This window comes from Lissotriton vulgaris, chromosome 5, assembly GCF_964263255.1.
Source record: "Lissotriton vulgaris chromosome 5, aLisVul1.2, whole genome shotgun sequence".
In the NCBI taxonomy this organism is placed as follows: domain Eukaryota; kingdom Metazoa; phylum Chordata; class Amphibia; order Caudata; family Salamandridae; genus Lissotriton; species Lissotriton vulgaris.
In genome coordinates, this window is record NC_141693.1 from 1,292,430,297 (window position 1) to 1,292,454,536 (window position 24,240).

At 46.0% G+C, this 24,240-nt stretch overlaps 1 protein-coding gene across 1 annotated transcript in view; it reads left to right on the forward strand.

Annotated features, from left to right (window-relative positions):
* The window catches only part of INAVA (innate immunity activator), a 43,473-nt gene extending 20,186 nt beyond the window's left edge, over window positions 1-23,287 (forward strand). Inside the window, exons 3-10 of the mRNA XM_086923183.1 lie at window positions 2,041-2,165; window positions 2,971-3,093; window positions 4,714-4,942; window positions 7,808-7,861; window positions 9,059-9,323; window positions 10,001-10,171; window positions 10,870-11,590; window positions 19,456-23,287. Of these exons, the coding sequence (XP_086779309.1) occupies window positions 2,041-2,165; window positions 2,971-3,093; window positions 4,714-4,942; window positions 7,808-7,861; window positions 9,059-9,323; window positions 10,001-10,171; window positions 10,870-11,590; window positions 19,456-19,548 (1,781 nt within the window). The 3' untranslated portion in view covers window positions 19,549-23,287. The remainder of the gene's footprint in view (window positions 1-2,040; window positions 2,166-2,970; window positions 3,094-4,713; window positions 4,943-7,807; window positions 7,862-9,058; window positions 9,324-10,000; window positions 10,172-10,869; window positions 11,591-19,455) is intronic.
* The last annotated feature ends 953 nt before the right edge of the window (window positions 23,288-24,240 follow it).

Sequence of the window (24,240 nt, forward strand, 5' to 3'; positions counted from 1 at the left end):
TTGGATGCCTTGGTTCTGGTGACATCACATCTACATTTGTAAAGCCATAGAGACCTCTTTACGTGGCGGGCCACAGAGCGACAAGCCAAGGCTTTAGCAGTGATCTGATGGCCACAGCATCAAAATGGGATTCAGTTTGCAGTGAATATCTCAAAAACACATAATTCACAGATGCACAGCTGGGCTTTCGGAGTTGGGCGCAAAACCCCGTATTGCTAAATATTTGGGAGTTATGTACCTCCTCACGCCCGATTTGTACATTTCTTATTATGTTTTTGAAGTTCTAAAAAGAGCTTAAAATCAGATTCCATTAGATACTCAAGTTGCACAACGCTGAGGTTCTCTGGAAGCTCAGATTCAGTGGGCGTTTTCGGTTTCTCTTCCTGCACAGTAGACCGAGACAATTTTTAGTTACATATTTGTTTTCACAATGGGAGTTAAACAGAGTTTAACTGGATAGACTAGCTTCCCCGCCCCTTAACACTGGTGCATTGTTTCAGCAAGTATGCAATCGGATACTACCAAACAGAAAATCTTCATTTTCATAGTTCATCTTTTGATGACGCGTTTGGGTAGCGCCTGCAGGATTCTAGCAGACTTCATGCATACAGTGTTCAGAGCGAGGAGCATAACTCGTAGGATGTAGGTTTACTAACATATTAGTACATTTCTCATCTGACAGAACTTGTTCATATTTATGACACCGCAATAAAAGACCACTTTGACGCAAGAATCAAACACAGTCGCATTCCAAAACTATGGGCATTGCGAAGCCATGGAAGTCATTTTATGATCAGGGAGCTCTGTTCTGTGTAGTATCATTAAATGGCATTTTACTGGCTTGTCAATGGCATTCATGTTATCAGGCTGCTGTTGTCCCTGTGATGGTTCAGAAACCATGCAGATGACAACTTGTGAAGCGCTCCATGTGTCCAGTGATCAGAACACAAGTGAGTTCCTTATGACACAAGGCAATAAAATGATACGTTTAATAGGAGTATTGCAAACATCTATGAATGAAAGATAAGCATTTTCCATGTGAGGAAGGGAATAGGACGCCTACCCGTCTTAGCCATTTTCACTGGGACGTTTGGTGGTGCACAGGCAGACCACTGGGATATGAGAGAAGGAAGGAATTCAGTCAGTCACGTGTAAGAGCGCTTGAAGTGCACTTCACACTGCAGGCAGCGATGGGGATACAGGGCATCACATGCAGTCTGGAACCATTGCACCTGGTTGCTCTTCACTAAAGTGGCAGCAGCTGCAGTTTTTTGTACCCAGAAAGGTAATGACTCCCTGTAGTTAAGCAGTGATTTTAAACAGGTTTTCAAGTTGTGTTCACGTTTCTATTTTTTGAACTAGCAGAAACTAGGGGCACTTTTTCCTACTGCGCTTGCAGGTATTCCTGGCAGAGATGTCAAAGCTTGTCAGCCTGTTTGATTGTTCATGCTCATGATGAGTTTATTACATTTAATCTTATGGGCTGCGCATTGTCTGTCATTCAAAAATATGAATGACTTCGGCCATGGTCTGTTTAGGCCCCCAGTGCCAGTAAGTTCTTCGGATGTTCTCTTGGATGGTCTACACTAAACACCAGTATTAAATGAGTGTAAGAAACGTGGTACAAGTTACTACCAGGCAAGTGATGATGTTTCAAGATTCTGGTCAATATTTGTATCTTGCAGTCTGATTGGTGTGCCAATTCTTAGAGTGTAATACTGGGAGGCCTCAGGCCCCAAAACTGGACTTCTATAACGTACATAAGTATTGTGTATCTTCCAAATTAGTTTGTCCTGCAAGTAGCCACATGTTTGCTTTTATCCTATGTAGGTTTATAATTGCACTAGAGCTACCTATCATGCATATGTATGTTCTAGGGGTAGCAAATGCCACCTCTCCTAGCATACAAACATACCCCCTGACATAACAGGGTCTCACTCTGGACTTGCAACATATGGGCTTCCTTCTCTGCAGAAGTGATGTCTTGTCCGGCAAAAGAAGGTTGGCTTGGTTTCTGAGTTCTGCCTCTTGCCCCCTCAGGTTCTGAAAGCCCAATTGCACCCATGAAGGACCTGACCCAGGCTATCAAGAAGCAGCAGAAGGCTTTGGAGGAGAAGCTGGAGGCCTGCCTTCATGAGTTGAAGATAATTTGCCTGCGGGAAGCGGTAGGTGGCCAGAGTATTTCATTCTTGGGACCTTCTGGAGGGAAACCAGTGGCACGACATGGGGTCTTTCCTCTACAATACTTCTCAAGGGATGAGTTTACCCAAAAGAGACCTTTAGTCCAGAACAGGGGTTTTCCAAGTGGGTCCTTCAGAAGTTGTTTCTGTAGCACAAAAGAGTGGTACCTGTCCTTGCCAAAGGCTCATCAGGATTTCGTATTGGGGGAAACATCAGAGTAATTGCTCCCCAGAGTGAATAGGAAGGCAACTGTCTCCCTACAAATGGTACACGTGATAAGTGTATCCTCCTGTTTATACTAGGGAAAAGCTGCTTATCCCATAGTATGACGCTTCCTGCTTCAAGAGGATGCAAAAAACACCTCTCTATCCCAGAGAGATGTCCCCTTCCTAACCACCAAAGCAGGTAAGTGGGACCTCACAGATCAGGGAGGCCAGAGGAAGTAACAATGTCCACCCAAATTTGATTTCAGAGACCTCTTTCAAAGCCCTTCTCACTCTTGAGTTCTAGCATTTCCACCCAGTAAGAAAATCTGTTCTCCTGCACAGTACACAAGCGTGCCTTTTCACCACCTGGACTGGTGATGTTTAGCTTTTGCTATAGCACACTATATCGGAAATAAATATAGTTAAGCAAATGTTTTTGGCACTGCTTCTAAGAACGTGTTGATGGATCCACCAGGTGGATGGGAGATCAGACTCTCCAATGCCTTTTACCAAATTGTGCTTTAGTGACCCACTATCCCTTGCACTAGCTGATGATATTGTTTTAAACATTTGTCTTATGTAGGAGCTGACAGGAAAGCTTCCGGCAGAATTTCCACTAAAGCCTGGAGAAAAGGCCCCTCAAATCCGGCGAAGGGTGGGGACCACCTTCCGACTGGATGAGAAAACTGTCATCTCCAGAACAGAGGTAAGAGCTTGGAAGCTAGATCTTAGGTGCTGTAGTGTATACGTGAGCTGCCTCTCTACTCCCGCAGAGGCTCAGGAGAGCAGAGGTTCATGGGCGTCCCACACTATTGGAGGTGCCCAAATCGGCAGTCTGAACAAGAGGGGGGATTCCACTCGCTTCCCAGTTGTTCTTGAACACGTAAGAGAGTTAGAATCCCACCACCCACATAGAGCAATCCAACTTTATGAAGGTGGAAGCGTGGTGACGATGCACGAACCTGTAGCAATTTTATAGACCTAATGTAATAGCAATGTTTCACATTTACAGAGTTGTTGTGTGTTTTATTTGTTAGTTGAGGACTAGGTTAGCACTTGTTTGTAGTACAGAAATACAGCAGGTGCAGCAGGCTATTGTTGAGGTCCACTGATCAAGCCATTTGAGGGTCCTTGCTTATGTGCTTCAGCTCAAGAGCTGATTTTTTCCAAAGTCACAACTTGCTGAAACCTTTTGTTGAAATAGATGTTTTGGTGCCAATGTTGGAATAGCAGGAGTTGCTACAAGTGAGGACTGAAACGCTTTAAAAAATGGTTTGGTCCCAGTGCTCAAAAAGTAGGGGAAGGTGCAGTCATGACAGAGGTGCATTGTTTGAGGTGTGTGTTGGTTCCCTCGCTGTAGTGGGAGTTGCTGAAAGTCCTGATTGAGATGCTTTGTTAGGCTGTGAGACCCAGATTTGGAACTGTGAAGGACATGGCAGGTCAGGGCGGATGTTCACCAGTCAAACAGGCTGCACCGTTTTTGACCGTCGTTTACCTGTCCCTCCCTTCATTCTCTTTTCACTCTCTGTGTTTTTCTGTCGGATGCTGTCCGCTCCCTCGCCTGCAAGCAATTGTCACTGCGCCAAACACATTTCCTCTCACCTGCCCATCTCCACCCGTGGCCTCCTGACCTAGAAACATTACAAGTGAAATGTGTTCTCTCCACCCCACGGACATGGAGAAACACTGAAGTTGGTGGGCCTGCATGATGTTTCTTCTGTTCAACTCCTTATGCCACATCAAGTCCTATGACCAAGAGATGTAAAGAAGTTTTGTACTGGGTCTATCGGGGGTCCATGCTGACTCAATCCTCGCTCGAGTCACTTTCAGCCTCAAAAGCTCCTAAAGATAAGGAGGATGCCATTAAATCGACAACGTTTTGTAAGATTTGAGGGTGCTGGATATCCAGCGCTCCACACACTTGCTTGGAACTACTCTGCACCAGTGCGACACACAGTGGTGGTCACCTAGACTATGTCTAAAATGCATGGTGCACAACTGAGCAAACTGTATGTGGCAGAGATGCAGTGGTGCTGTCTACAATGAGACCTTTACAATCAGATGGCAGGGAAATGTCAAAGGATTTCTTAAATAAAAATATGTTTTTATTACTTGTTTATGAACATATATATAAATATTTGTTGATATTTTACCTATCTTTCTTCCCTATATGATCTCCAGAATCTATCTGTAGCTTCCATGCTATCATGCCTCTTCCTTGTCCTTCTGTCTTTCATATTGCTGCTCTTCTGGCAGCTGGAGAAAGTCTTGTATTTTCATACACCTCTTGGCCAATGTTTTGATCTCTGTATTCGCCCTCCCTCAGGACCCTCTCAGTGGGCTGGAGAGAGACTTGGCCCTGCAGCTGCAGATCGTGGAGGCGGCCCGCCGGCTGTACCGCGAGGAGCATCTTGGGAAGCAGATCCGGAAACGCAGGAAGCAAGAGCTGGTGCGCGAGGAGAAGAAGCTGAAGGAGCTGGAGAACCGAGTGAACGAGCAGCGCCGATCCGCTGGACAGAAACTGCTGTCCAGGTCAAGCGCCCCACTGATAGAAGGTGAGCCGCCTCTGGCGGTTGATAACGCCACAACTTTGATCCTTCCACAGGTTCATCCAGTTGTGATCTCACAAGTGACTGTCAATTGATTGGCTGATCAAGCAGTTATGCGTGTGATATACTCTATTTGGGAGAGGCATTCTTGAAGTAAGTTGCGCTGGCCAATGGCCACATGGAAGATGTCAGGCCTCTGGGAAATTCCATGTTTTTGTTGGGGAGAATCCTAAAAAACTTTAATTGGAAATCTGTTTAGAGTGTAGGGGTAATTCTTCTTAATGCCACAAGCCGTGTTCCAAAGCAGCATTTCTGCTGAATTCTACAGAATGTCGCACTTACTTGGAGCATCATCTCCTGAGTTTTAGAGTGGAGGAGCTCTCATTCCCAGTGTAGTCTTGAGACTTGCAGTAGAGTTCTCAATTTGTTTGCTGTGCCTGGTTGAAATCCAGATTGCCTCAAGATGAAATCTCCTACCAATTCACATGGTATTGACTGCCCTTCGAGCAATATCTGCAGTAGGTTTTTTGGTTCAGCAGCTGCAGGCTGATTGACAGCAAAGATTCTCTGCATCCGTGTGCCAGCAGACGTGAAAATAAGCTGGTTGTGTTGTGATTGCAGTGCACCCGTGAAGACAACATTGACAGAAACAGGCTATTTATTATTAGAGGTAAATTCAGATTTGAACCAATTTGCTCTGAAAACATATGAAAGCTTCAGAAATGATGGCGACTTAAACCTCAAATTATGAATAGAAGTCCACCTATGTGTGTATTTTGACATGTCTGAATGTGCAGACAGCTAGTGGGTGAAATATTCAGGGTCTGTTCTGCACTCTGACATTTTCTTCCCAGTTCCATTTGTGTGATTAGATGTCTAGGTCGCTTTCCCATCGACACCACTCTGCCGACTTTCTGTGCATTGATGCCAGGATCTCTGCACCTTCCCATACCTCACCTCATGCCACTTTTTCAGGTGTCTGTCCCTAAGTACAAACATCTGCTTGACTTGTTTAGTCAAAGTGAATCGGACAGAGCCTCGACCGGTGAACAGCAACTCCAGGCGGGTCCAACCTGAGCTGCCATTGCAATCAAATAGCCCATCAGTCAGTGCCCGTTGTGTTGCTGACCTATCGTGATAACTTGCTATCACCTAGCGTCCTGGGCTCTCTTGAGCCCTCATTCATCTTAGAGCCTTTTCATACTTTTGCTCTGCATGGAAAGTAAGGTAAACATGTGAGGGGAAATTTAAAATGTCCACAGTCTGCTGCAGTTATTCCAAGATCTGTGTGAAATAAAACATTTCCAAAATGTGGCAGAGAACCTGCAAATCCCAATTCCAAAGTTTAGCCGACAAAACTTTAAAGGACCGACCACCATCCTACCATCTTCATGGTAGGATGTTTGATAGGGCCAGGCTACCTGCAATCTTGAAATGAGTGCCTCCATGTACTTGTATGCTAGGAGTAGTGGGCTGGACTGGTTAGGTGCTCTGTTCAATCAGTATGGTTGTATGTCTGGGAAGATCTGACTGGAAGTGGATTGACTGTATTTTATGTGGCTACTTTCCTGAGAGTAACTACTTGTCTGGCAGCCTACAAAGGAGGAACAGGGGTTTTCAGCCCCTGTTTTTTATCATTATAATAGTAAACCTGGGAATAACCAGCTTCTTGGGGTCTGGGTTTTCTTCGTTTGCATGGCTTCATTTCAGGAGGCCCTGGTGTGTTCGACCCCTGGATTCCATGCATCTGTGTAGAAGCCACTCGGCAACGAAAGCTCTATTTGTTTCTCATCTTGGTATCGTAGCCTGTCTGAGGGCATGAGGATACTTGAATCTGGCCTGATCCCCTAATTTCTTGTGGACCATGTGATAGGTTGGATGTCGATCAGTATCCCCTGCATGGTGGGACAGAAGTATCTGATAAACATCTCAGTGGGGATCCCCAGCCGATAAATCTGTCTCAGCGGCAGGCATTACTGACAGCATGCCCTCTGTATGTGTTGCAGTTTCTCCCCCTCACCCATTTTGCCAGGTGAATCCCGGCTAGAGTCGGCCTGCTTAAGATCCTAGTCTTGGAGATGTGTGCATGTGACCGGTGGTAACGTCCAACCGTAGAGCTTATTTACACAGGGGCGGGTTGTGAAAATCCACCTCTGCAGCCGCCCCTCATGAAGCGGGCTGGTGCCGGCACACCTAGGAGGAGGTGTAGACCTGCGCCAACATGCAGAGTCTGCGGAATGCATCCTCCTCCTCGTCATTAGCCTTCTTTGGAATTCTCCGCCTTGTAAAGAGTTGCCGCTCTAATGTCTTCACAAGGTGGTAATTATTTTTATATAACATTTTGAGACAGTATGACCTATTATGTTATGAGCAGGGCAATACAGGCACCTGCTGCTTGAACAATAAGAATTCTGCAGTTCAGGACTGAGATACATTGGCAGAGTAGAAGTGAGTCCAGCCACCGGAGAGGGTTGGTGCTGCCGGAGGCCAGGAGTGGGATTGTGTTTGTGTGGCCTCAGTGCTGAAAGATCAGCCTAGCATGCATTATCAGAGTTGTGCAAAGGTTTCACACAGTGATATTAAATGAGGTACCGCAAGTTAGTGTCCTAGTACTAGAACAGCAAAGGTCTCCATCCTTGAAACCTGCTGTTCAGATCTGCACGACGCAGATGAACTCACTTGTGTCTTGTTCCCAGTACTGGAAACGTGCCATTCAGGAGTGAATGAAGTATGTGGTGCCATGGCTGCGAGTGGGTCTCTGTAGAAACAAGATGGATTCCTACATCATGGGCACGTGGTTGTTGAGAATGGCTAAGGGTCGCTTCTGCTCAAGTCCTAAATCTTGCTCTTCTTTTTCTTGTGTTTATTTAGAGCTCAGCGCCTCCGATGAGAGCTCCCTTTCTGATTCAGCGATACTGGACGAAGGTAAGAACTTACCCTTTCACTTGTTTCTTCATAGGAATTTATATAAATTCTCTGTACAAAAGTAGCCTATTCGCTTGATGTTTTCAGCTGCAATATTATTCATTGAAGGCTAAAACTGGCCATGGCCAAACCGCAGTGTGGCGCACTCTGCTATACACAGACATAGCTGGCTAATGGGGCTGAGCTTTCGACAACAGGGTGGGAAAGCAACTCGGTCTGGAGTGTTAGTCTGGAGTATTAGGCACATGTGTGGCTATGAGGAAGCCAGCAAGAGACAGTGCATTTGAGACAGTGGAGCTGAGTGGTCGAAAATGACAGCCAGTGTGAATGAGAGCTAAAAGCCAGTCAAACGGGGGGCTTCAGAAATCACCCAACACCAAGGGTCAGGCAGTCATTTCGAAAGAGAGGCCAACCAAAAAGCTGCCAACAGTTATTTTAGATTTAGTTGAGTACACTGTGACTGTCTTTCTATGCACTCTTCCCCTCTTGACATTTGGCATTTCGTGGTGTACGCAGGGCTATGAAATATGGGAAAGTCCAGCGGATGCACAGCAGCATGTCCATGCCCGTGCCCATCTCTTTTATCCCCTGCATGCCTCATTCTTGTGTTACTCCTCTCCTTTTCAACTGATTACTTAAGGCTGAGCCATGTCTGCATTGCTGGTCTTCCCTTTGCGGATATCAGGGCCTCCTTTTTTCCCGATTCCCGAGTTTAAAAAAAACTAAATTAAATGAAATGCACTTTTCTAGGCATTTTATCAAAACTACACCAGGTGCAAGTACAGTGCTATTAGCACCTTGTAAGTTGTTACCAGTTCTCAGAAATTGATTATTTCATAAATCTTTGTATTTACCACATCTGCCACCAAGTGCAAGATGCCAGAACAGTAATTGCTCATTTCTATACTCTCATCCTCTTTAGGAGGTATGTCATCGAAATGGACCTAATAACACCAAGATGAAACCCAGAATGCTGCCTGGGCTTTAAAATGCCCTACGCTTCAACGCCATACCTTCTCTTGATTTTCATTAGTCAAAGCTGTTTGGGCAAACTACTGGCCCAGAGGAGTGCCCCATGCCTAAAATAGTAGCTGCCCTTTGGAACCACCAGCCCAGTTTTGAGCATATGTACAGTGATTCATAAGTCATGGGTCACTGAACCGCAGATTTATGGCTTTGTTTATTCTTTTTCTGCAGATGTAGGGAAGAGACCAAAATCTGCCCCTTGCATCAATCTCCCAGAGACGAAGCAGATCTGTAATATTCCAATGTCTCCCATCCTTGTGTCACGCTCTGTCCGACCGCAACCCCCAAAGACCCTGGAAGGCCTGCAGCATGTGTACCCCGACGGTGTGGAAACAGAGCGCTCCCCCATCCAGAACAGCCCCTGGCAGGAATCCAGCCTGGACCAGCCGTACCAGAAACCACGAAAACTGTCCATGAGCCCAGGAAGCCAACCAAGGTAAGGGGACTGCACTGACTTCGAAGCTGTTCTTGGACACCCCACAAGCACCCATACCAGTTGTATTGACATATGAAGTGTACCTGTAAAGCAACACATCAAGGCACTAGCACTTGTCGGTTAGCTAATCTTTCCAAAGATGTGAAGGATTGAAAGGACTGAATGATCTTCTTACATCAAAGCTCATATATCCAGGGATGCGTGTACATATGTATAAGTGACTTTAGTGCTGAGAACTGTTCACACACTCTAGATGTAATCAGTCTGTAGTGTACCATAACTCAATCTAACTTGGAGGCTAAAGCATCCTTCCTATGTTGTGAAAAGGAAACCAGCTGTGTAAGAGCCGCAGGGCTGGTCCTGGTGTATGAGTTGACCTGTTTCTTGCACTTATACATTTTCGTGTGTACGTATGCATGCTTGAGTGTTTACTGCTAACCCCTCTTTCTTTTGTGTAAAGCTTGCACTGTGATCGGCTCTGTTGTACCTGTTGTGGAAGTACATAGGACGCTTGCGCTGCTGCCACTTTTGCTATGTCGGTTAAACAAAACAAAAATAATGCGGGTCAGCAGGGGGCTCATCCTAGGACATGAAAAATAACAATGGAGATGCACGTGCCACTTCTGCTGTAATAGTCTCAATTACACTTTTTGTTTACATTTCCTTGCTCCCTGCAGCAGTCCAGCAGTAACACCAATTTTGAGCCGCCCTGATCTGCCAAGAGGGGACGCTCCACCATACCAGTTCCTTCCCCTTGTTAACATTGCTGTACAAGGCATCCAGGGTTCCTCCAGTGCCCCATCCACACCAGAGATGCAAGTTCGGAGGGGACAGTCGCAATCCATGAGGTAAGGTTCAGCTTATAAGAAAATGAGGAGCCTTATCCGCATCCTGATATGAGTCTGAGGAGGTTTGAAGATGGAACCTTCTGATGCATGGGCATTTCCTGACTTCAGGTTCCTTCAAAAGTAGGAACTTTATCACTATCTGGCACAAGCTTCTGGTAATGTCCTTATATGGGGTCATTCTGCAGAGAAAAATATGATTAATCTGGTGTGACGTGCTTAGATTGCAAGTCTTTGCACAAACTAGGCCTTAGTCGATCATGGTGTACATATTTGCCAATTCCTGATACGTCACAATATGCAGAGTAAGCCTACAGGTCTTCATGAGGTTCCTAAATTTACTCATAATGCTAAAAGACATCTCTCCTTTGTTTACGCTCCACATGTCTTGAATACCCAGATGTGGATTTAAGATATTCCACCTCATTGACTATTTTCAAGGAAAAGATTATGACTAGCCTGTTTGGGTTATCAGTTTTATAAGATCAGCGCCAAGCAACCCAGTCAGCTGCTGGGTAATTTACACCTGTTGTTTCTCTCAGTGTGTTGCAAAAAATGTCTTCATTTTGTAGCTTCTTCATAGAAAAGGCTATCCTAGTCTTGCCATGAGCTGCATAGAATATCTGGATATGAAAAATTGTTCAACAAATAAACGAATTCTGGCTGAACCTTTGACATTTTATTCTTATTTTTTTCCACAGGGTTCCAGGAACCTATGATCCATCTGAATCCAGAGGACGCAGTATGGTTCCACGAAGACGTGTCACTGAATTCACCATCACTGTGCCTGATTACTGCTTCCCCCATGGCAAACTTAGCCACCAGCATTCAAATCCTACCTACAACTCCAGCTCCGAAGATAGCAACTCCGACATCTCCAGTATCTCGCAGGCTACATCGGCGGGTGGCACCAGCCCGGACATGACTCCTCCCAGAGCTATCCGACTTCTCCCACCCCGGCAACAGTCCCCAGTCTTCCTGAACTCTTCCTTTGGTGAGTTAGATGGCCCCAGCTTCTACCAGCGCCCTCAAAAACTGGTTCCACCTGGTTATTTTGCTGCTGTGGAGTTTTTGGAGAGCCGGCCAACACCAGCATCCAGAAGAGACAGCAGCCGCACTCGACCCCAGCTAACAGTGGCTAAGTCAGTTCCTCACCTATATGAGGATGAAATGGCACAACCGAGGGCACAAAAGCTTATCCCCTCCAAAAGCAGGATTGTGCGGACGCCGTCCATGAAGGAGTGTTCAGGTCGGGCACTGGCTAAGGTTGTTGTATGTGAGGAACTACAGAACTGGCATGAGCGCACCCGACTGCGCAGCTCTGCGCGACCCCATTCTCTGGACCGTCAAGGGGCAATCCGAATTCGGAACCCAGCAGGGAAAGGCCCAGCCTTGGGACGCTCCATGACACAGCGACTTCCGGTAAGTCTTTCTATTTTTGCATTCTAGAACTTTTCGTAATGTTAAAAGTCCTCTCTTGGTTAGTGTGTGGTGATACTTCATATGCCATGCGAGCATGGCTGCCCCTGGCAGTGAAGGCTAATTTAAGGGTTAGTCCAATGTCCATTTAGTCTTACTGTACCGTACGATGAAATCATATCTAAGTAATTAAGTTATACGTTCAAGTCTGATTTAGAGGAAGGAACCACCTAAGGCCCGTTTGAACCTTCCTGCATTTGTTGTTGTAAGGGGGCTCTACTCGGAAAGATGTGTTAATTAGTGTGGGTGAGTCACACAATAGTCACTTGAGACCAGTGACATTGGTTATGTTCGAGAAACAACTCTGCATCTGAATCAGTGTCTGTAGTTGACAAGTTCTTTGCCCGAACACCTTACTTCTTATGAATCTGCTCTTAAAGGTGCGGGATTTCTCCATGGCGGTCTCATGGCCTGTTCTAGATCAAAAGCAAGAGTAGTCAGCCTTGTATGGTGCCAACTGCAATTCTTTCTTTGTGCTCTCTCACCTTCTATTCAGAGCTCAGTTCTCATCCTCACCATGTCTCCTTCACCCTCTAGCAACTCATTTCTCTTATTTTTTAGGCCAAGCTTACCAGACAGTGTAAACTGTCTGATCACAGAAGACCTAGTGTCGGCTAACAGAGAACTTTCAGGGGCTTTCAGCCTGTCTCAGTGCTTACCATTGGTTGCCTTTACTATCCCTCTCATTCTGTACCTCTGTTTGTCCCTGCTTGTCCATTTTGAGTTTGTCCCTTCCCTGAAGCATAGCCTCTTGAACATTTCATTAATCACTCCATGGGAGTGCACGTGATTTCTAGTGGACGGTTTCAGTCATGCAGGCACTGAACTCAATCCGGATACTGACCGTCTTTTCCGTGAGGAAGAAAATAAGTCTCATGTCAGTGTAGAAAAGAGTGCTGACATTGTGAGAGTGGATGATGCTGACTAGAGGGATCGTATGTGTTGAAGAGGGTCAGGCTCAGGGAGGATCCTTACGCAATTCTGAAGATGAGGTCATGTCGGAGTGGCTGGGTCATTCCAGTCCAGAAGAAGCACATCCATCAGAGTGTGTGTTCTTGGATTCCTATCTTGTTTAGGCGTTGGATGGGGAGACGAGAGTGTCAAATACAGCATTGAGGTCATGGAGAATGAGGGTGGCAGTGCTTTCTCTGTCCAGAGCATTGTGGATATCATCTGCGGCAGCGATTAAGGCAATTTCCTTGCTGTGGTTAGGTCTAAAACCAGACTGAGAGGTGTTGAGGAGTTGGTGGTCATTGAGGTATTTGGTGAGGTGTCTGTTGATGATTTTTTCTAAAGACCTTCGCTAGCAATGTTAGCATAGATATTGGTCTGTAGTTTGCGACTGTTGGAGCATCATAGAAGGTTTCCTCAGCAATAGGGGGAAAGATGTGTTTTTTTCAAGCATCTGGGAGGGTCGCGGAAGAGGTGGAGGCATTCAGGATGTGTGTGAGCATGGTGCAGATGAGTTGCAGCCCTCTGGAGTAGGCGTGATGGGGACAGGAGTCTGATGGGGCATGTAAGTGGATATACAGGGTTTTTTTTCTGGGGTCCATTCGGTTACCATTAGTTATTTGGATAAGATCGGGAGTTGTTTGGCGAGGTCTGTCGGATCCAGTTGCTGTATATGACGTTGATTTTGTTGCTGAAGAATTGAGAGAGATTGTTGTAGATGTCCTTTGAGGCAGTGATCAAGTTGTAGGCGGCCGATAATGGGGTGAAATCTTTCACTGTGGCAAAGATGTCTTTGCTTTTGATGGCGCTGCTATTGATGCAGCCCACCAGTGCTGCTCGTTTGGTGGTCTTAATTATTTGGTGGTAGCTTCCAAGGTAGGATTCTGCTAGCGTTCATATTCATTCTGACACATGCACACATACTCCTTTACATATGCACTCATCAGTTAAATGACGCAACCACCTGTAGTGGTCACCTCATCACATTTTTTTTAATTTACATTTTTTTTAACAATGCTGCACAGCATCTGAAAAAAACCCAAAACTATAGTCTATTGGTCCCAAAGGTGGGATCTACTGGCTTTACCAGGGCTCAACCCACAGTAGCTTTCTTTCTAAGACTCGTTCTCTGTAGCGTTAGTCCCTCTTTCTCGTAGTCTCTATCTGCACTTTTGCTCTCTTTTTTGTAGCCCTACCGTGCCTCTTTTCCTTTCTAATTTATTTTTCCTCCTTCAGTTTTTCGTTTCTGTCATTCATCTTTTTTAACGCTGTGTACTGGTCTCTGCCTATATTTCTTTTTTTGTAATTTGGATTTCTCTCTCTTGCAATTTTATTTGTTATTTTACTTGTTTTTTCTTTGTGCTCTCCCCGTCTACCATCTTCTTCTTTCTTGCGCCCTCTGTTTCCATCTCATTCTCTCTTTCTCACCATTGCCTTTTCTTTATTGGTCTTTATCTCTTTCTTTCTCCCTTCTCTTCCTTGTTGTTTTTCTTATTCTCTTTCTATTCTGTTGCTTATTGCTGCTCTTTCTTCCTATCCTCTTTTACTATGTTTCTATGTCTGTATTCCCCCTCACCTTTTTAGGTTTCGCTGGGGGGCGGAGCCGTTAGGCTCCTCCTCCAGAGAAATCTGTAGTTTCTAGTATGGGTGACTTGAACACGCCCCTCTGCTTCATTGGCTAGCTCCATAAATGGAGGCTAGCCATTGGAACAGAGAGGCGTCCGTCAATGCCGGACCAGACACGGGGGCGTTCCCGAGATTCTTTGGCTTTTGCCGACGTCACACGACGCCGGGAACGCCCCCGAGTCTGTTCCGGCATTGCCGGCACCTCCCTTGCTCCCCCTCCCGCTTGTTTTGGTGCCCGTCTTCTGCTCCGGCCGGCCGTCGATTTATTGTGATTTTAAATCAGCCGGTGCCCACCCGGCATTGCCCCTCGAAAATCACTGCCGCAGCCCAGGGGCATTGAATTCGTTGCCGGGCCGCTGCCTCGTGCGACCTGGAAGTGCCGCCTCTCCGTCCTCAGGGCCGCGCTGCTACTGGCTGCCCTCAGCAGCGCGACCCGGAAGTGCCCGCGGCTCGCCTGGTTGAAGGCGGGTCCTCGGGACCGGAGTGCGAGGGAGCCTTGGAGGCTCCAGAAGAAGACCGCCGTCGCAGCCTCCGTCCCCGCCGCCAGCCTGAGAAGAGAGAAGCCGGCACCAGTCCTGCGCGAGATACCGCAACAAAAGGTTAGCTCAAAAAAAGCAGTCAGATCCGAGGCGCCCCTCTCGAGGCCGCTAGCTTCATCCGAGAAAGGAAAACGTGAGAAAAGAGAAATTAAGGCTGGCATCCCTCGCGTTTAAAAAACAAGAGCGGACCGAGAATAGGCAGACTGCCGCTGCCAGGTCACTCCAACGCGCAATCAACAGGTATTTTTAGAAGAGGGTAAATGTCAAGGATTTAAAATGTTAATGCTCATGCAAGTCTGACAGGAGGCCACAGCTGACACCCGCGGGTAACCTCGACATGCGGTGAGGGCAAACAACAGGTGGTGCCCTGATAAGACAGCATCACACGGGGCACCGCACTAATGACTGAGGCCGCGTCACCACATGAACCTCCAGGAAGCCTGCGCACGCGGGGAGCCCGAGCGTTGGGGGAATTAAATATTCATTTCGTTTTGTTTGACAAAATGTTATTATGGAGCGCAGAAATCTGACCCGATCCAATGCCATCCATCCTTGTACAACTAGGAAAAGCAGGATTCGTTCTTTGAACGCATTCCAGTTTCTCTTCGAGCTACATAAGCACAAAGGTATTGTACGGGCATTACAAAAAAAAGTATTCAGTTATAGGAAGTCTGCACTTAAAATGCAGTGTAAGCAGGCTCTCTAACCTTACAGGATTAACCTGTGTCATGGGCTGGCAGGAATCCCTAACCCCGTGGCACTGTGAATCACGGTGAGCCCCCGTGCACTGCCCATGCCCCGCTGGGGTGGCGAACCGTTCCCTATTTTTTGTCCAGCCATGTGGGTGGTCTGTCCCGTCGTCCACGCTCTGCTAGCGAAGGACCCCAAATGTCACGCATTTTTGCCGGTCACAGCTATCTGCCTAAAGAAACCTCAAGCCACCGGGCAGGGGGTCCGTATCCCACTATGTCAGCATCTATGAAGGGTGAAAGAGGTGACGGTCTGTGACTTTGCGTGGGAAGGAGGGGTGTGGGTGAGGGGGGGGCAGGGGGAACAGGGGGGCAGCAGTAGCAGAGGAGGATTCCCACAATGCAGCTTTAATGACACGTCATCTTTAGAGATACTAATAAGGTTGCTTACCTACAGCTGCCATTCCCTAAATGGGCGAATGAAAACCATGCTCGGGGCAGTCCTGGGAATATACCCTTTATGTTTATTTCTCCCTGTAGGCCTCTTTTAAAGTGCACACATATAGGCAGATAAGGGGACAGAAGCCCTGTCTGCCTACCATCCCCCGACGTAATTTTTAATTCAGATTAATTTTTTTTACCACAAATCTGCTAACAGCTAAATTGATTCTAAATACACGCAATCTTAGAGAAAAACTGGGGACAGAGGAATAAATCCAAAAGTTGATTTCTCAAGACCACATAATTTAGCCGACAAGGGAGTCTGGGACTGAAAACTATATCCCTAATTCCACAGTTTGACTACTAGCCCACTAGACTACAGCTGGCGCAGCAGTGATTCTGATCATGGAAAGGCCAAGGGACTACCTTCACTGGGAAACGTCAATGTATTGTGGGCCCTAACCAGATTTAATCTTCAGAGCTTATTTCCAGCATATTTAGGTAAAGCCAGGATTAGATGTTAAATGTTAAATCAACTACAGTTGTCTTCCCACCCCAGTCAGTTGCACACCTTGCTCACTTAAGACTTGAGCCGTGGCAGGTGAGCAGGATGGCATGTTTGCTTGGCATATTCTCAGCTGTACTTGGTTTTTGGGAAATGCCTTATTTGTAGGCTTAGTTATAACTTTACACGTTTGCTTTACCGCCGGATTGGCTGAAATGTCCTCTAAACAAGTATATATTTTAGTAGTAGATGGCATTAACAGATCTGCAGGACGATTTAATAGCATTTGCTCCAGTTTTAGCAATAGTGCCTGTTTGGGGCTGAGCACAAATTGCCTTCTCCTGTACTGTGAACACGTACATGCCCCCAGGGGGTATCTGGTGCTAAGGGCATGCTCAAAAAGACAAGCAAACAAGCGAGCTCAAATAATCCACACATGCACTGTGCATTCATTGATTTATTTCTTATTTTGCATCTCGATGGCATAAGGAATCAGATCACGTGTTATGATATAGGCAGACAATTTCTGCTAGTGGTGGGCATGATTTGCTCCATTTGCAAAAGCCATTTGCACCACATTGGTGTTTGCTGCTCTTGTGGTTCCGAACGTGTTTGTACAAATGGCTGGAAGTTAAACTACATATATTCTGCATCACCTCTTTGTCTGTTTACCCTTCCCGTGCGCACACTGCCTGCCCTCGTGTCTTTAAGGTTGTTAAGCATTGCGCCCTAATCTTGTGGAGTTGCCCGGATCTTCTACCTACATATAAAACATGAGGGTCACAATATCCTGAGGTCACCATGTGCTTTTAGTGTTGAGTTATGCTGAATAAGGCGAGGCTGAGGGAGTCCTCTTGATAATCCATCCTTTACTCTGCTCTGCAGTATATTGTGGAGGGGTGCACACTACTACCCCTCCACACTCCCCCCCCCCCCCCCCCCCCCCCATCTCCACTCTGCCTAAGATCTTGCCTTAAGTGGAAGATTTTTTCTAAACAAACAAAATTTTAATTTGAATAATGTCAAGCAGAGGCAAACGATTCAAGGGTAACATTATGCTGGAGATGCGCCGCAGTTATTCCAGACCGGATCACTCTTGCTGGGCGACTATAATGTCAAGGATTTCTGTAGCATGGCGGGCTCCCATCATGCCAAGGGGTGTCTGGCATCATTTCGATCATCATCACGATCAAAGCAAGTCAAGGCCAATATTATGCCTGGGATTCACTACATGTTTTCCAGCTCCTTTCACACAGAAACTCATACTCGCACACACAAACCCATGCTTCACACGCACATACATGACAACTCATACATGCACACTTACACACATACACACAATGTCATGCGCCCTGCTCCGCCTTCTTAACCTGAAGGTGTGGTGGTGGTGCTATTTGAGAACTGCATGGTATGTGGTCCAGTCAGGGTAGGCGGAAGTAGGGGGTGTGTGTCCTCACTGATCAGCAGATCCTAGTTCTATGTGCCTCCCAATCTTGTGGGAGGGGGAGGGATGTCAGGAGCATGGGGGGCATGGGATAAGGTGTCTGGTAGCATAGTAGTGGCCAAGTCAAGAGATGAGCGAGAGAAGCTCTGAACAGGAAACAAGTTATGGAGAATGGAGGAAGAACATAGAAAGAAACAGTGAGTGGGAACCAGACAAAGGAAAACATAGGGAGCAGAGGAGGCTGGGGAGGGACAAAGCTCCTGATTTACAGTTTGTATGACGGGTACTTCGGCACAATTATTGCAGATTTTAGGAATGATTTAGGATGTTATGCACATGTAATTAGGTCAGGGCTGGCTTTAGGGAGGTGCTACCAGTGGGGTTGCACTTGGTGCTGACCTTGAAGGGTGGGGGGGGGGGGGCTGTGTGGGCTGTGAGCTGTGTGGGCTGTGAGCTGTGTGGGCTGTGGGCTGTGTGCTGTGTGGGCTGTGAGCTGTGTGGGCTGTGAGCTGTGTGGGCTGTGTGGGCTGTGAGCTGTGTGGGCTGTGAGCTGTGTGGGCTGTGAGCTGTGTGGGCTGTGAGCTGTGTGGGCTGTGTGGGCTGTGAGCTGTGTGGGCTGTGAGCTGTGTGGGCTGTGAGCTGTGTGAGCTGTGTGGGCTGTGAGCTGTGTGGGCTGTGAGGGCTGTGTGGGATGTGAGGGCTGTGAGAGCTGTGAGGGCTGTCAGGGCTGTCAGGGCTGTGAGAGCTGTGAGAGCTGTGTGGGCTGTGAGGGCTGTGAGGGCTGTGTGGGCTGTGAGAGCTGTGAGGGCTGTGAGAGCTGTTGGCAATGTAAATAACAATGCCATTTATTTATAAGTAAAAAAAACAAAAATGTTGTGAGCAATGCCAATAGCTCTAAATTTTCCTCTCATCCTGTCTCTATCTCCACTCTTATTTCTCTTTGCCAGTCTGCCTTTCTTTTCTTTTTCTGCATCCCTTTACCTCTCAATCTTTCTTTCGTTTTTTTCCCCTTTCATTTTCTTCCCCCTCTTTTTCTCTTCTGTTCCTCTCTCACACCCACCCTCTGTCATTCTCTACCTGCGTTGTTTTGTCTCTTCCTCTCTGTCTCTTGCTCTCTCGCTTACACCCCCCCTGCTCTTTATCTCTTGGGCCATCTCTTTCTCGACTGTCCTTCGTGCCGGCACACACCTGCAAGGGATTTACCTGCTGCTCCGAGCAAAGCGGCGCACGCGAGGCGAGCTGGGGCCTGTTCCTTAATTCCTGGGATGTTCGCAGCTCCCAACCCGACTGGGTCAGACCACGTGGAGACATTCCGTTTTGTTGATCCCCTGAAACATAAGCTGCAAGGTCCCTGACTAACACAAGGCCATGACTTTAAACAGCTGTGGTGTTAGTCACTCAGAGACAGTATCAGCAGCTTGTGGCTGGGCAGGTGGGGTCTTGCAAGCTACCCCCCCCCTCCCTTCCATGGTGCAATAACTTAAAAAAACCCTATGGGGGACAGGAGTCAGTTCATTAAAAAATGATGTTGACCTCTTTGCGTTTCACAATTCTGTGAATTTTTGAAGTAGTCACAATGAGATGATTAATGTATGTTCTTTCTTTCTGGGCAGGCCCCGCCAAGGCACGTGCTGCGCCGGACCGCAGAGGGAGCCCCGCTGCAGTGGTACGACCCCGACGAGGCTCAGATTGTGAGCCAGGTTTAGAGATGCACTGAGGCTGCGTCCACTTCTCTTGCCTGCCAGGGACTGCACTGTGTACACGAGCGCCCAGTGGCTCAGAATGGATTTGCCTAGAAAGGAAAACAAAGCCTTGGACCTCTACTGCTCATGGCTTCCAGCACAGTTGTCACAAGATCCTCCGGGTACATCTAGAATGACACTGAATTGCAATCTAAAGTGAAATGTGGGATCAATCTGATGCATACCTAGAGCAACCGATCACGTGGGCCTTCAAGCAGGTCGGTGACACCCTCGCTCATGGCCGAGACCTGTTTTCCAGTACTTACCAGCTGAGCCCTTTTCTTCGTGCCGGTCATGACCTGGAGTTATGATATGTTGTTTGCCTGACCAGGCCACTGACTGTCTATGTACCACAAATTTAACATGGGATTCTGGGGAACTTTAAGCAGTGCTTACGTTCCAGAGGGTTTGTAAAACCCAGTTGACATCCTGGCGATCGGGATTGGTTGTGACATGTTGTCACTTTAAAAACAAATGAAACTAACTTTTTCATATTAATGTAAATAGATTTCTAAACATTTTGCAAATGTTATTTATTGTCATATCCTGCTGTGTCATCCGTTTCTTAGGTTCCACATTTATGATTACTGACCTTACGGTGTCCCGTCCCCTTCTTCTCATCTTTATAGTAGAAACCGTTCAATAGTCATCTAGTTATTTCTCCTATGGGGCATCTTGCAACATGTGAAAAATGGGTGAACAGTCCCACACCGTGTAGAAGGGAATATTACTATTTGTTAGCCTTCTCGGTGGCCGGCCATCGGGATGTGTGCTTAGTAGTGCTCTCCCTCCAGAGTGAAAGGAGGTCCTTGATGTACCAGGGAAGGTCTGCCTGTAGGAACAGAATACTTAACTAATATGAATTGGCAGTCTGATTTTTTTGTTACAAAATTGGTTCTTGGATGCTCATAACATTTTTTTTTAGTTATTATAAACTCGATAATTGGTATTAGAAGCTAGCGCTTTATATATATTGGTTTCCTCTGATGCCCACTTCCCTGCAACTCAGAATTGCAGAACCATTGCTCCTAAGTGCCTATAGTTGTATAGATGGTGGTTCCCGACAATTTTATCTTTAGGGCTGCTGCCACTTACACATGTAATTCAGATCTAAAAGCTTCAGGCTGGTGACGCAACTGCACCAGAAAGCCGTTTCAAGACGGTGCTAAGCATGGGCCTGATATTTGATTATATTTTATTCTGAGTTTTTGTCCAGCACCGCTAACCACCCTATGGTGGCGTGTGAATGCATTAAGTCCGGACACATGTCGGCCTAGTGAGGTGCCTGAACATGATTTCCAAGAGCATGGTAATGAAGTGCCAGTATTATATGCAATCAAGGTGGGGCGTGCCAACGCACCCTGCTTATTAATGACACTGGAGATGGCGAGTGCTGAGAGACTAGGCCAATGAGGGCTTGCCAGTTTCTGGTGGCAGAAACTGGCAAGCCCAACATGAACTAAGAGGAACCTGTGAGGAGGAATGGTTTGTGCACAATAGGATTATCCAAATGGCCGGGAGAAGTGATAACTTTTTTAGGGTCACAGTCATTTTTATGTCTCACCTCCATCAGCAGATGCGGTAGCACATGTGCTCTCACATGCAAGAGATATTGTGTTCTTCTACGGGCTTGGAGCCCGCCCATTGGGACTTCAATGTCACTCTCATTTGCTTCCTTCTAATTGGGCAGCACGAGCCATCTTCACTGCCTCTTCTTTCGACAGGAGCAGGGACAGAGTACTGATTGCATTAGATGTATTAAGGCACTGTTAAAGGGATCAAAAGTATTCATTTCCAGTAGAGACAAACCTGAACTGGTGGACTAGGCTCCCTTCAGCCCATATTGGATAGGGCAACTCTGACAATATATCTAATGTTATTGCCCTATGACCGCAATGTAAAGCAATTTGCACAATTGCCAAATACTCAACATTGCCACTTGAGACAGTAGTAAAGGAAATCAGGACCTCAAGGGTTTTGTGTTCTGTCTGTTCATATGGAATGTCTTTGTAATATCTAACACTCCTGTAATATAGAACATTCGAACTAGTGGACCCTTCCCTGTTAACATCAATACACAGTATTGTAAGGTCTCTATTTTATTACTTTTTATATGGGTGAAATAGAGAAGTGTTAGTTTTTGTAAACAAACTTGATTTTTTTGTATGGAATATTTTTATACCAACTCATTTTTTAAATTCATGGTTGAGTGCTGTATGTTTTGGGGACCTTCCTTCTCTCAGAATGAGTGCAGACATTAAACGAAGCAGGTTATGTGTGACCTCGCAGTAAAGACTAGTCAGTTTATCTGCAACAGATGTTGCAGTAATAAATCAAATGCATGCACCAGCATGCAACAACTCCGGGCGCTATTTTCCATTTGCAGGCTACCTAGAACCCCATATCAATTTGTTTGATTTCATGGGGAAAGGTGGAGTTGTATACAAATTAACACATTCTTATAGATGCATATAGACTGCTTCTTTGACTTTCTTCTTCCTGTAGTGAATCTTCACTCTTCACAATTGTATATGTTCTATTCTCTTATGTATTTAATAATATTTGTGCAAGAAATGAAAATGAAAGCTAATATTGATATTTAAATTGCTGCTAGACCTTTAGAGCAGGCCCAGCTCAGTAAAAGAAGATTATTCTGCAGCATTATTCCCTGTGGCAATTCTGGTTGTTAACGGCCCTTCATCATTTATAGGCCTGAGCCGCACCTCAGGGCCCATAACCGGGGAGAAGGCCTTTGAACCCTGTGATAGCTTGAGTGTGAAGTGCTATAATAATTTAAGAATATTTCACCCACCAAGGGTATAATATTCTAAATTAAATTAAAAAAAGTAAACATTGGAATGTTGACGCAGAAGGTCTATAATAGCCATTTTTGGCCCTCTGCACTCCATTGTCTTAAGTGCAGATCTCAACATTCCAGTGTTCTAGTGCAGCATTTATAACCCACTGCTGAGCCTATATCAGTGGCTAAAGACCCTTCCTCGAGTTATAGGGCAGGGCCGCAGGCGAGGGCCTACAACTAGGGAGGGAGTTTAACGACTGGCATATCCAAAGGCATAAGGGCTATAAATCGATCAGTCATCACTGCCACTATCACTGGGAGGGTCAAAAGTAAACAGAGCAAAACCGAAAGACTAACATTGGAATGTTGACGCAGAATGTTTATATCAGCCATTATTGGCCTTCTGCCACTTCTGGTATTAAATGGAGTTCTGAACATTCCAATGTTGAGAGCTCCACCTTCAGCTAACAAAGACCAACCACATTCCCAGCTTCTGAACGTTTTTGAATATGATACACTGTAAAAAAAACAATGCATTGCAGCGGGCGAAAGTTCTTTGTATTGTTGCTTCTACAGTACGAACAGATCCAGATGCTCTGTACCATATACAAAAGTGTGTTGGTGTATTTTTAAATAACAGAAACACATTTCTTTCCAAACTGATCTCCCTTTCTGCTGCGTAGAAAGGTACCCTTCTGTTTCCACGCTGTATTACAACTAATTCATTTAACTAAATCAGGGATGGCTAGGCATTGTCTGTTGGGTGTGCTTGTAAGGTAATGAGAGTAACTTATTGCGTAGCGTATTGTTTGTACCGTCTGCTGTTGGTATCAAGTGTCCTTTGTGTAGAGTGGAAGAAAGCCCCACTGTGGAATAAAAGCTGTCATGTTTTTGCACCTGTAATGGGAAGCCTTTTGTGTTGTCATTGCTGTGTCTTTCAAAGGTCTTTTCAAGCCCACCTGCTGCAGGCAGGGCGGAGCGAAGGCATTACAGATGAAAGCTGATCTCACCACCTCTTCATCAGGAGACAAATCAGCGTGAAGCGGTGAGGCCTATGTCCTGCTTCATCGGTAATAGTATGGAAAGAAAGAGTCAAGTAAATGCTGATCTCAGGGCTGGATGGTCCCAGAGGAAGCGTCCTGGTGGCAGCTGTTTCTGAAAGGCCAACTGAGCCAGTCACCTATAACTGTACATAACGATAGAGTAGAACAATCTGTTTCTAAAATGTCCATGTATTGGAGCTGAAGATAGTGAGCATCTGTGATGCGCATGTACATTTTTATTAACAAAGGTACATTGTGGTCATATATGCAACTGTGCACATACGGGATTGGTCTTCACGTAGGGCTATTACTGACTTAATGATTATGTAAGCAGCGGTACTGCAGAACATTTGTCCTAATGTAATGAATTCATAATATATCAATAATTAAATGAACTCATTCACGGAGCCCATGCACATTCAGTGTGACCTTGGCATGGATGTGTTTCAGCCTGTGGAACCCGGTTACGGGAGCCTTCGCCATGACCGAATCACCTCTAACTTTGAAGGTACTTTGAATGTACACCTGGTACATAGATGTACATTTGCACATGTGGAATGCTACTGCTTTTCAATTAAGAATTCACAAAATACCTCCAGAACTATGTATAGGAAATTGTAACTGTCTCAGCTTTTCTTCGAATATTGGGTGAATTAAAAAAAAAGTGTATAAACCTACTCCAGATGCAGGCATTTAGGTACATTGTAGAGTTCAGATACTCTTTGTGTATTGAGCCCAATCACACCAGACCACCATGTCTCAGGTCAATGAGAAAATACCAAAACCATCAAGAAAGAGTGACCAGATTTCAAA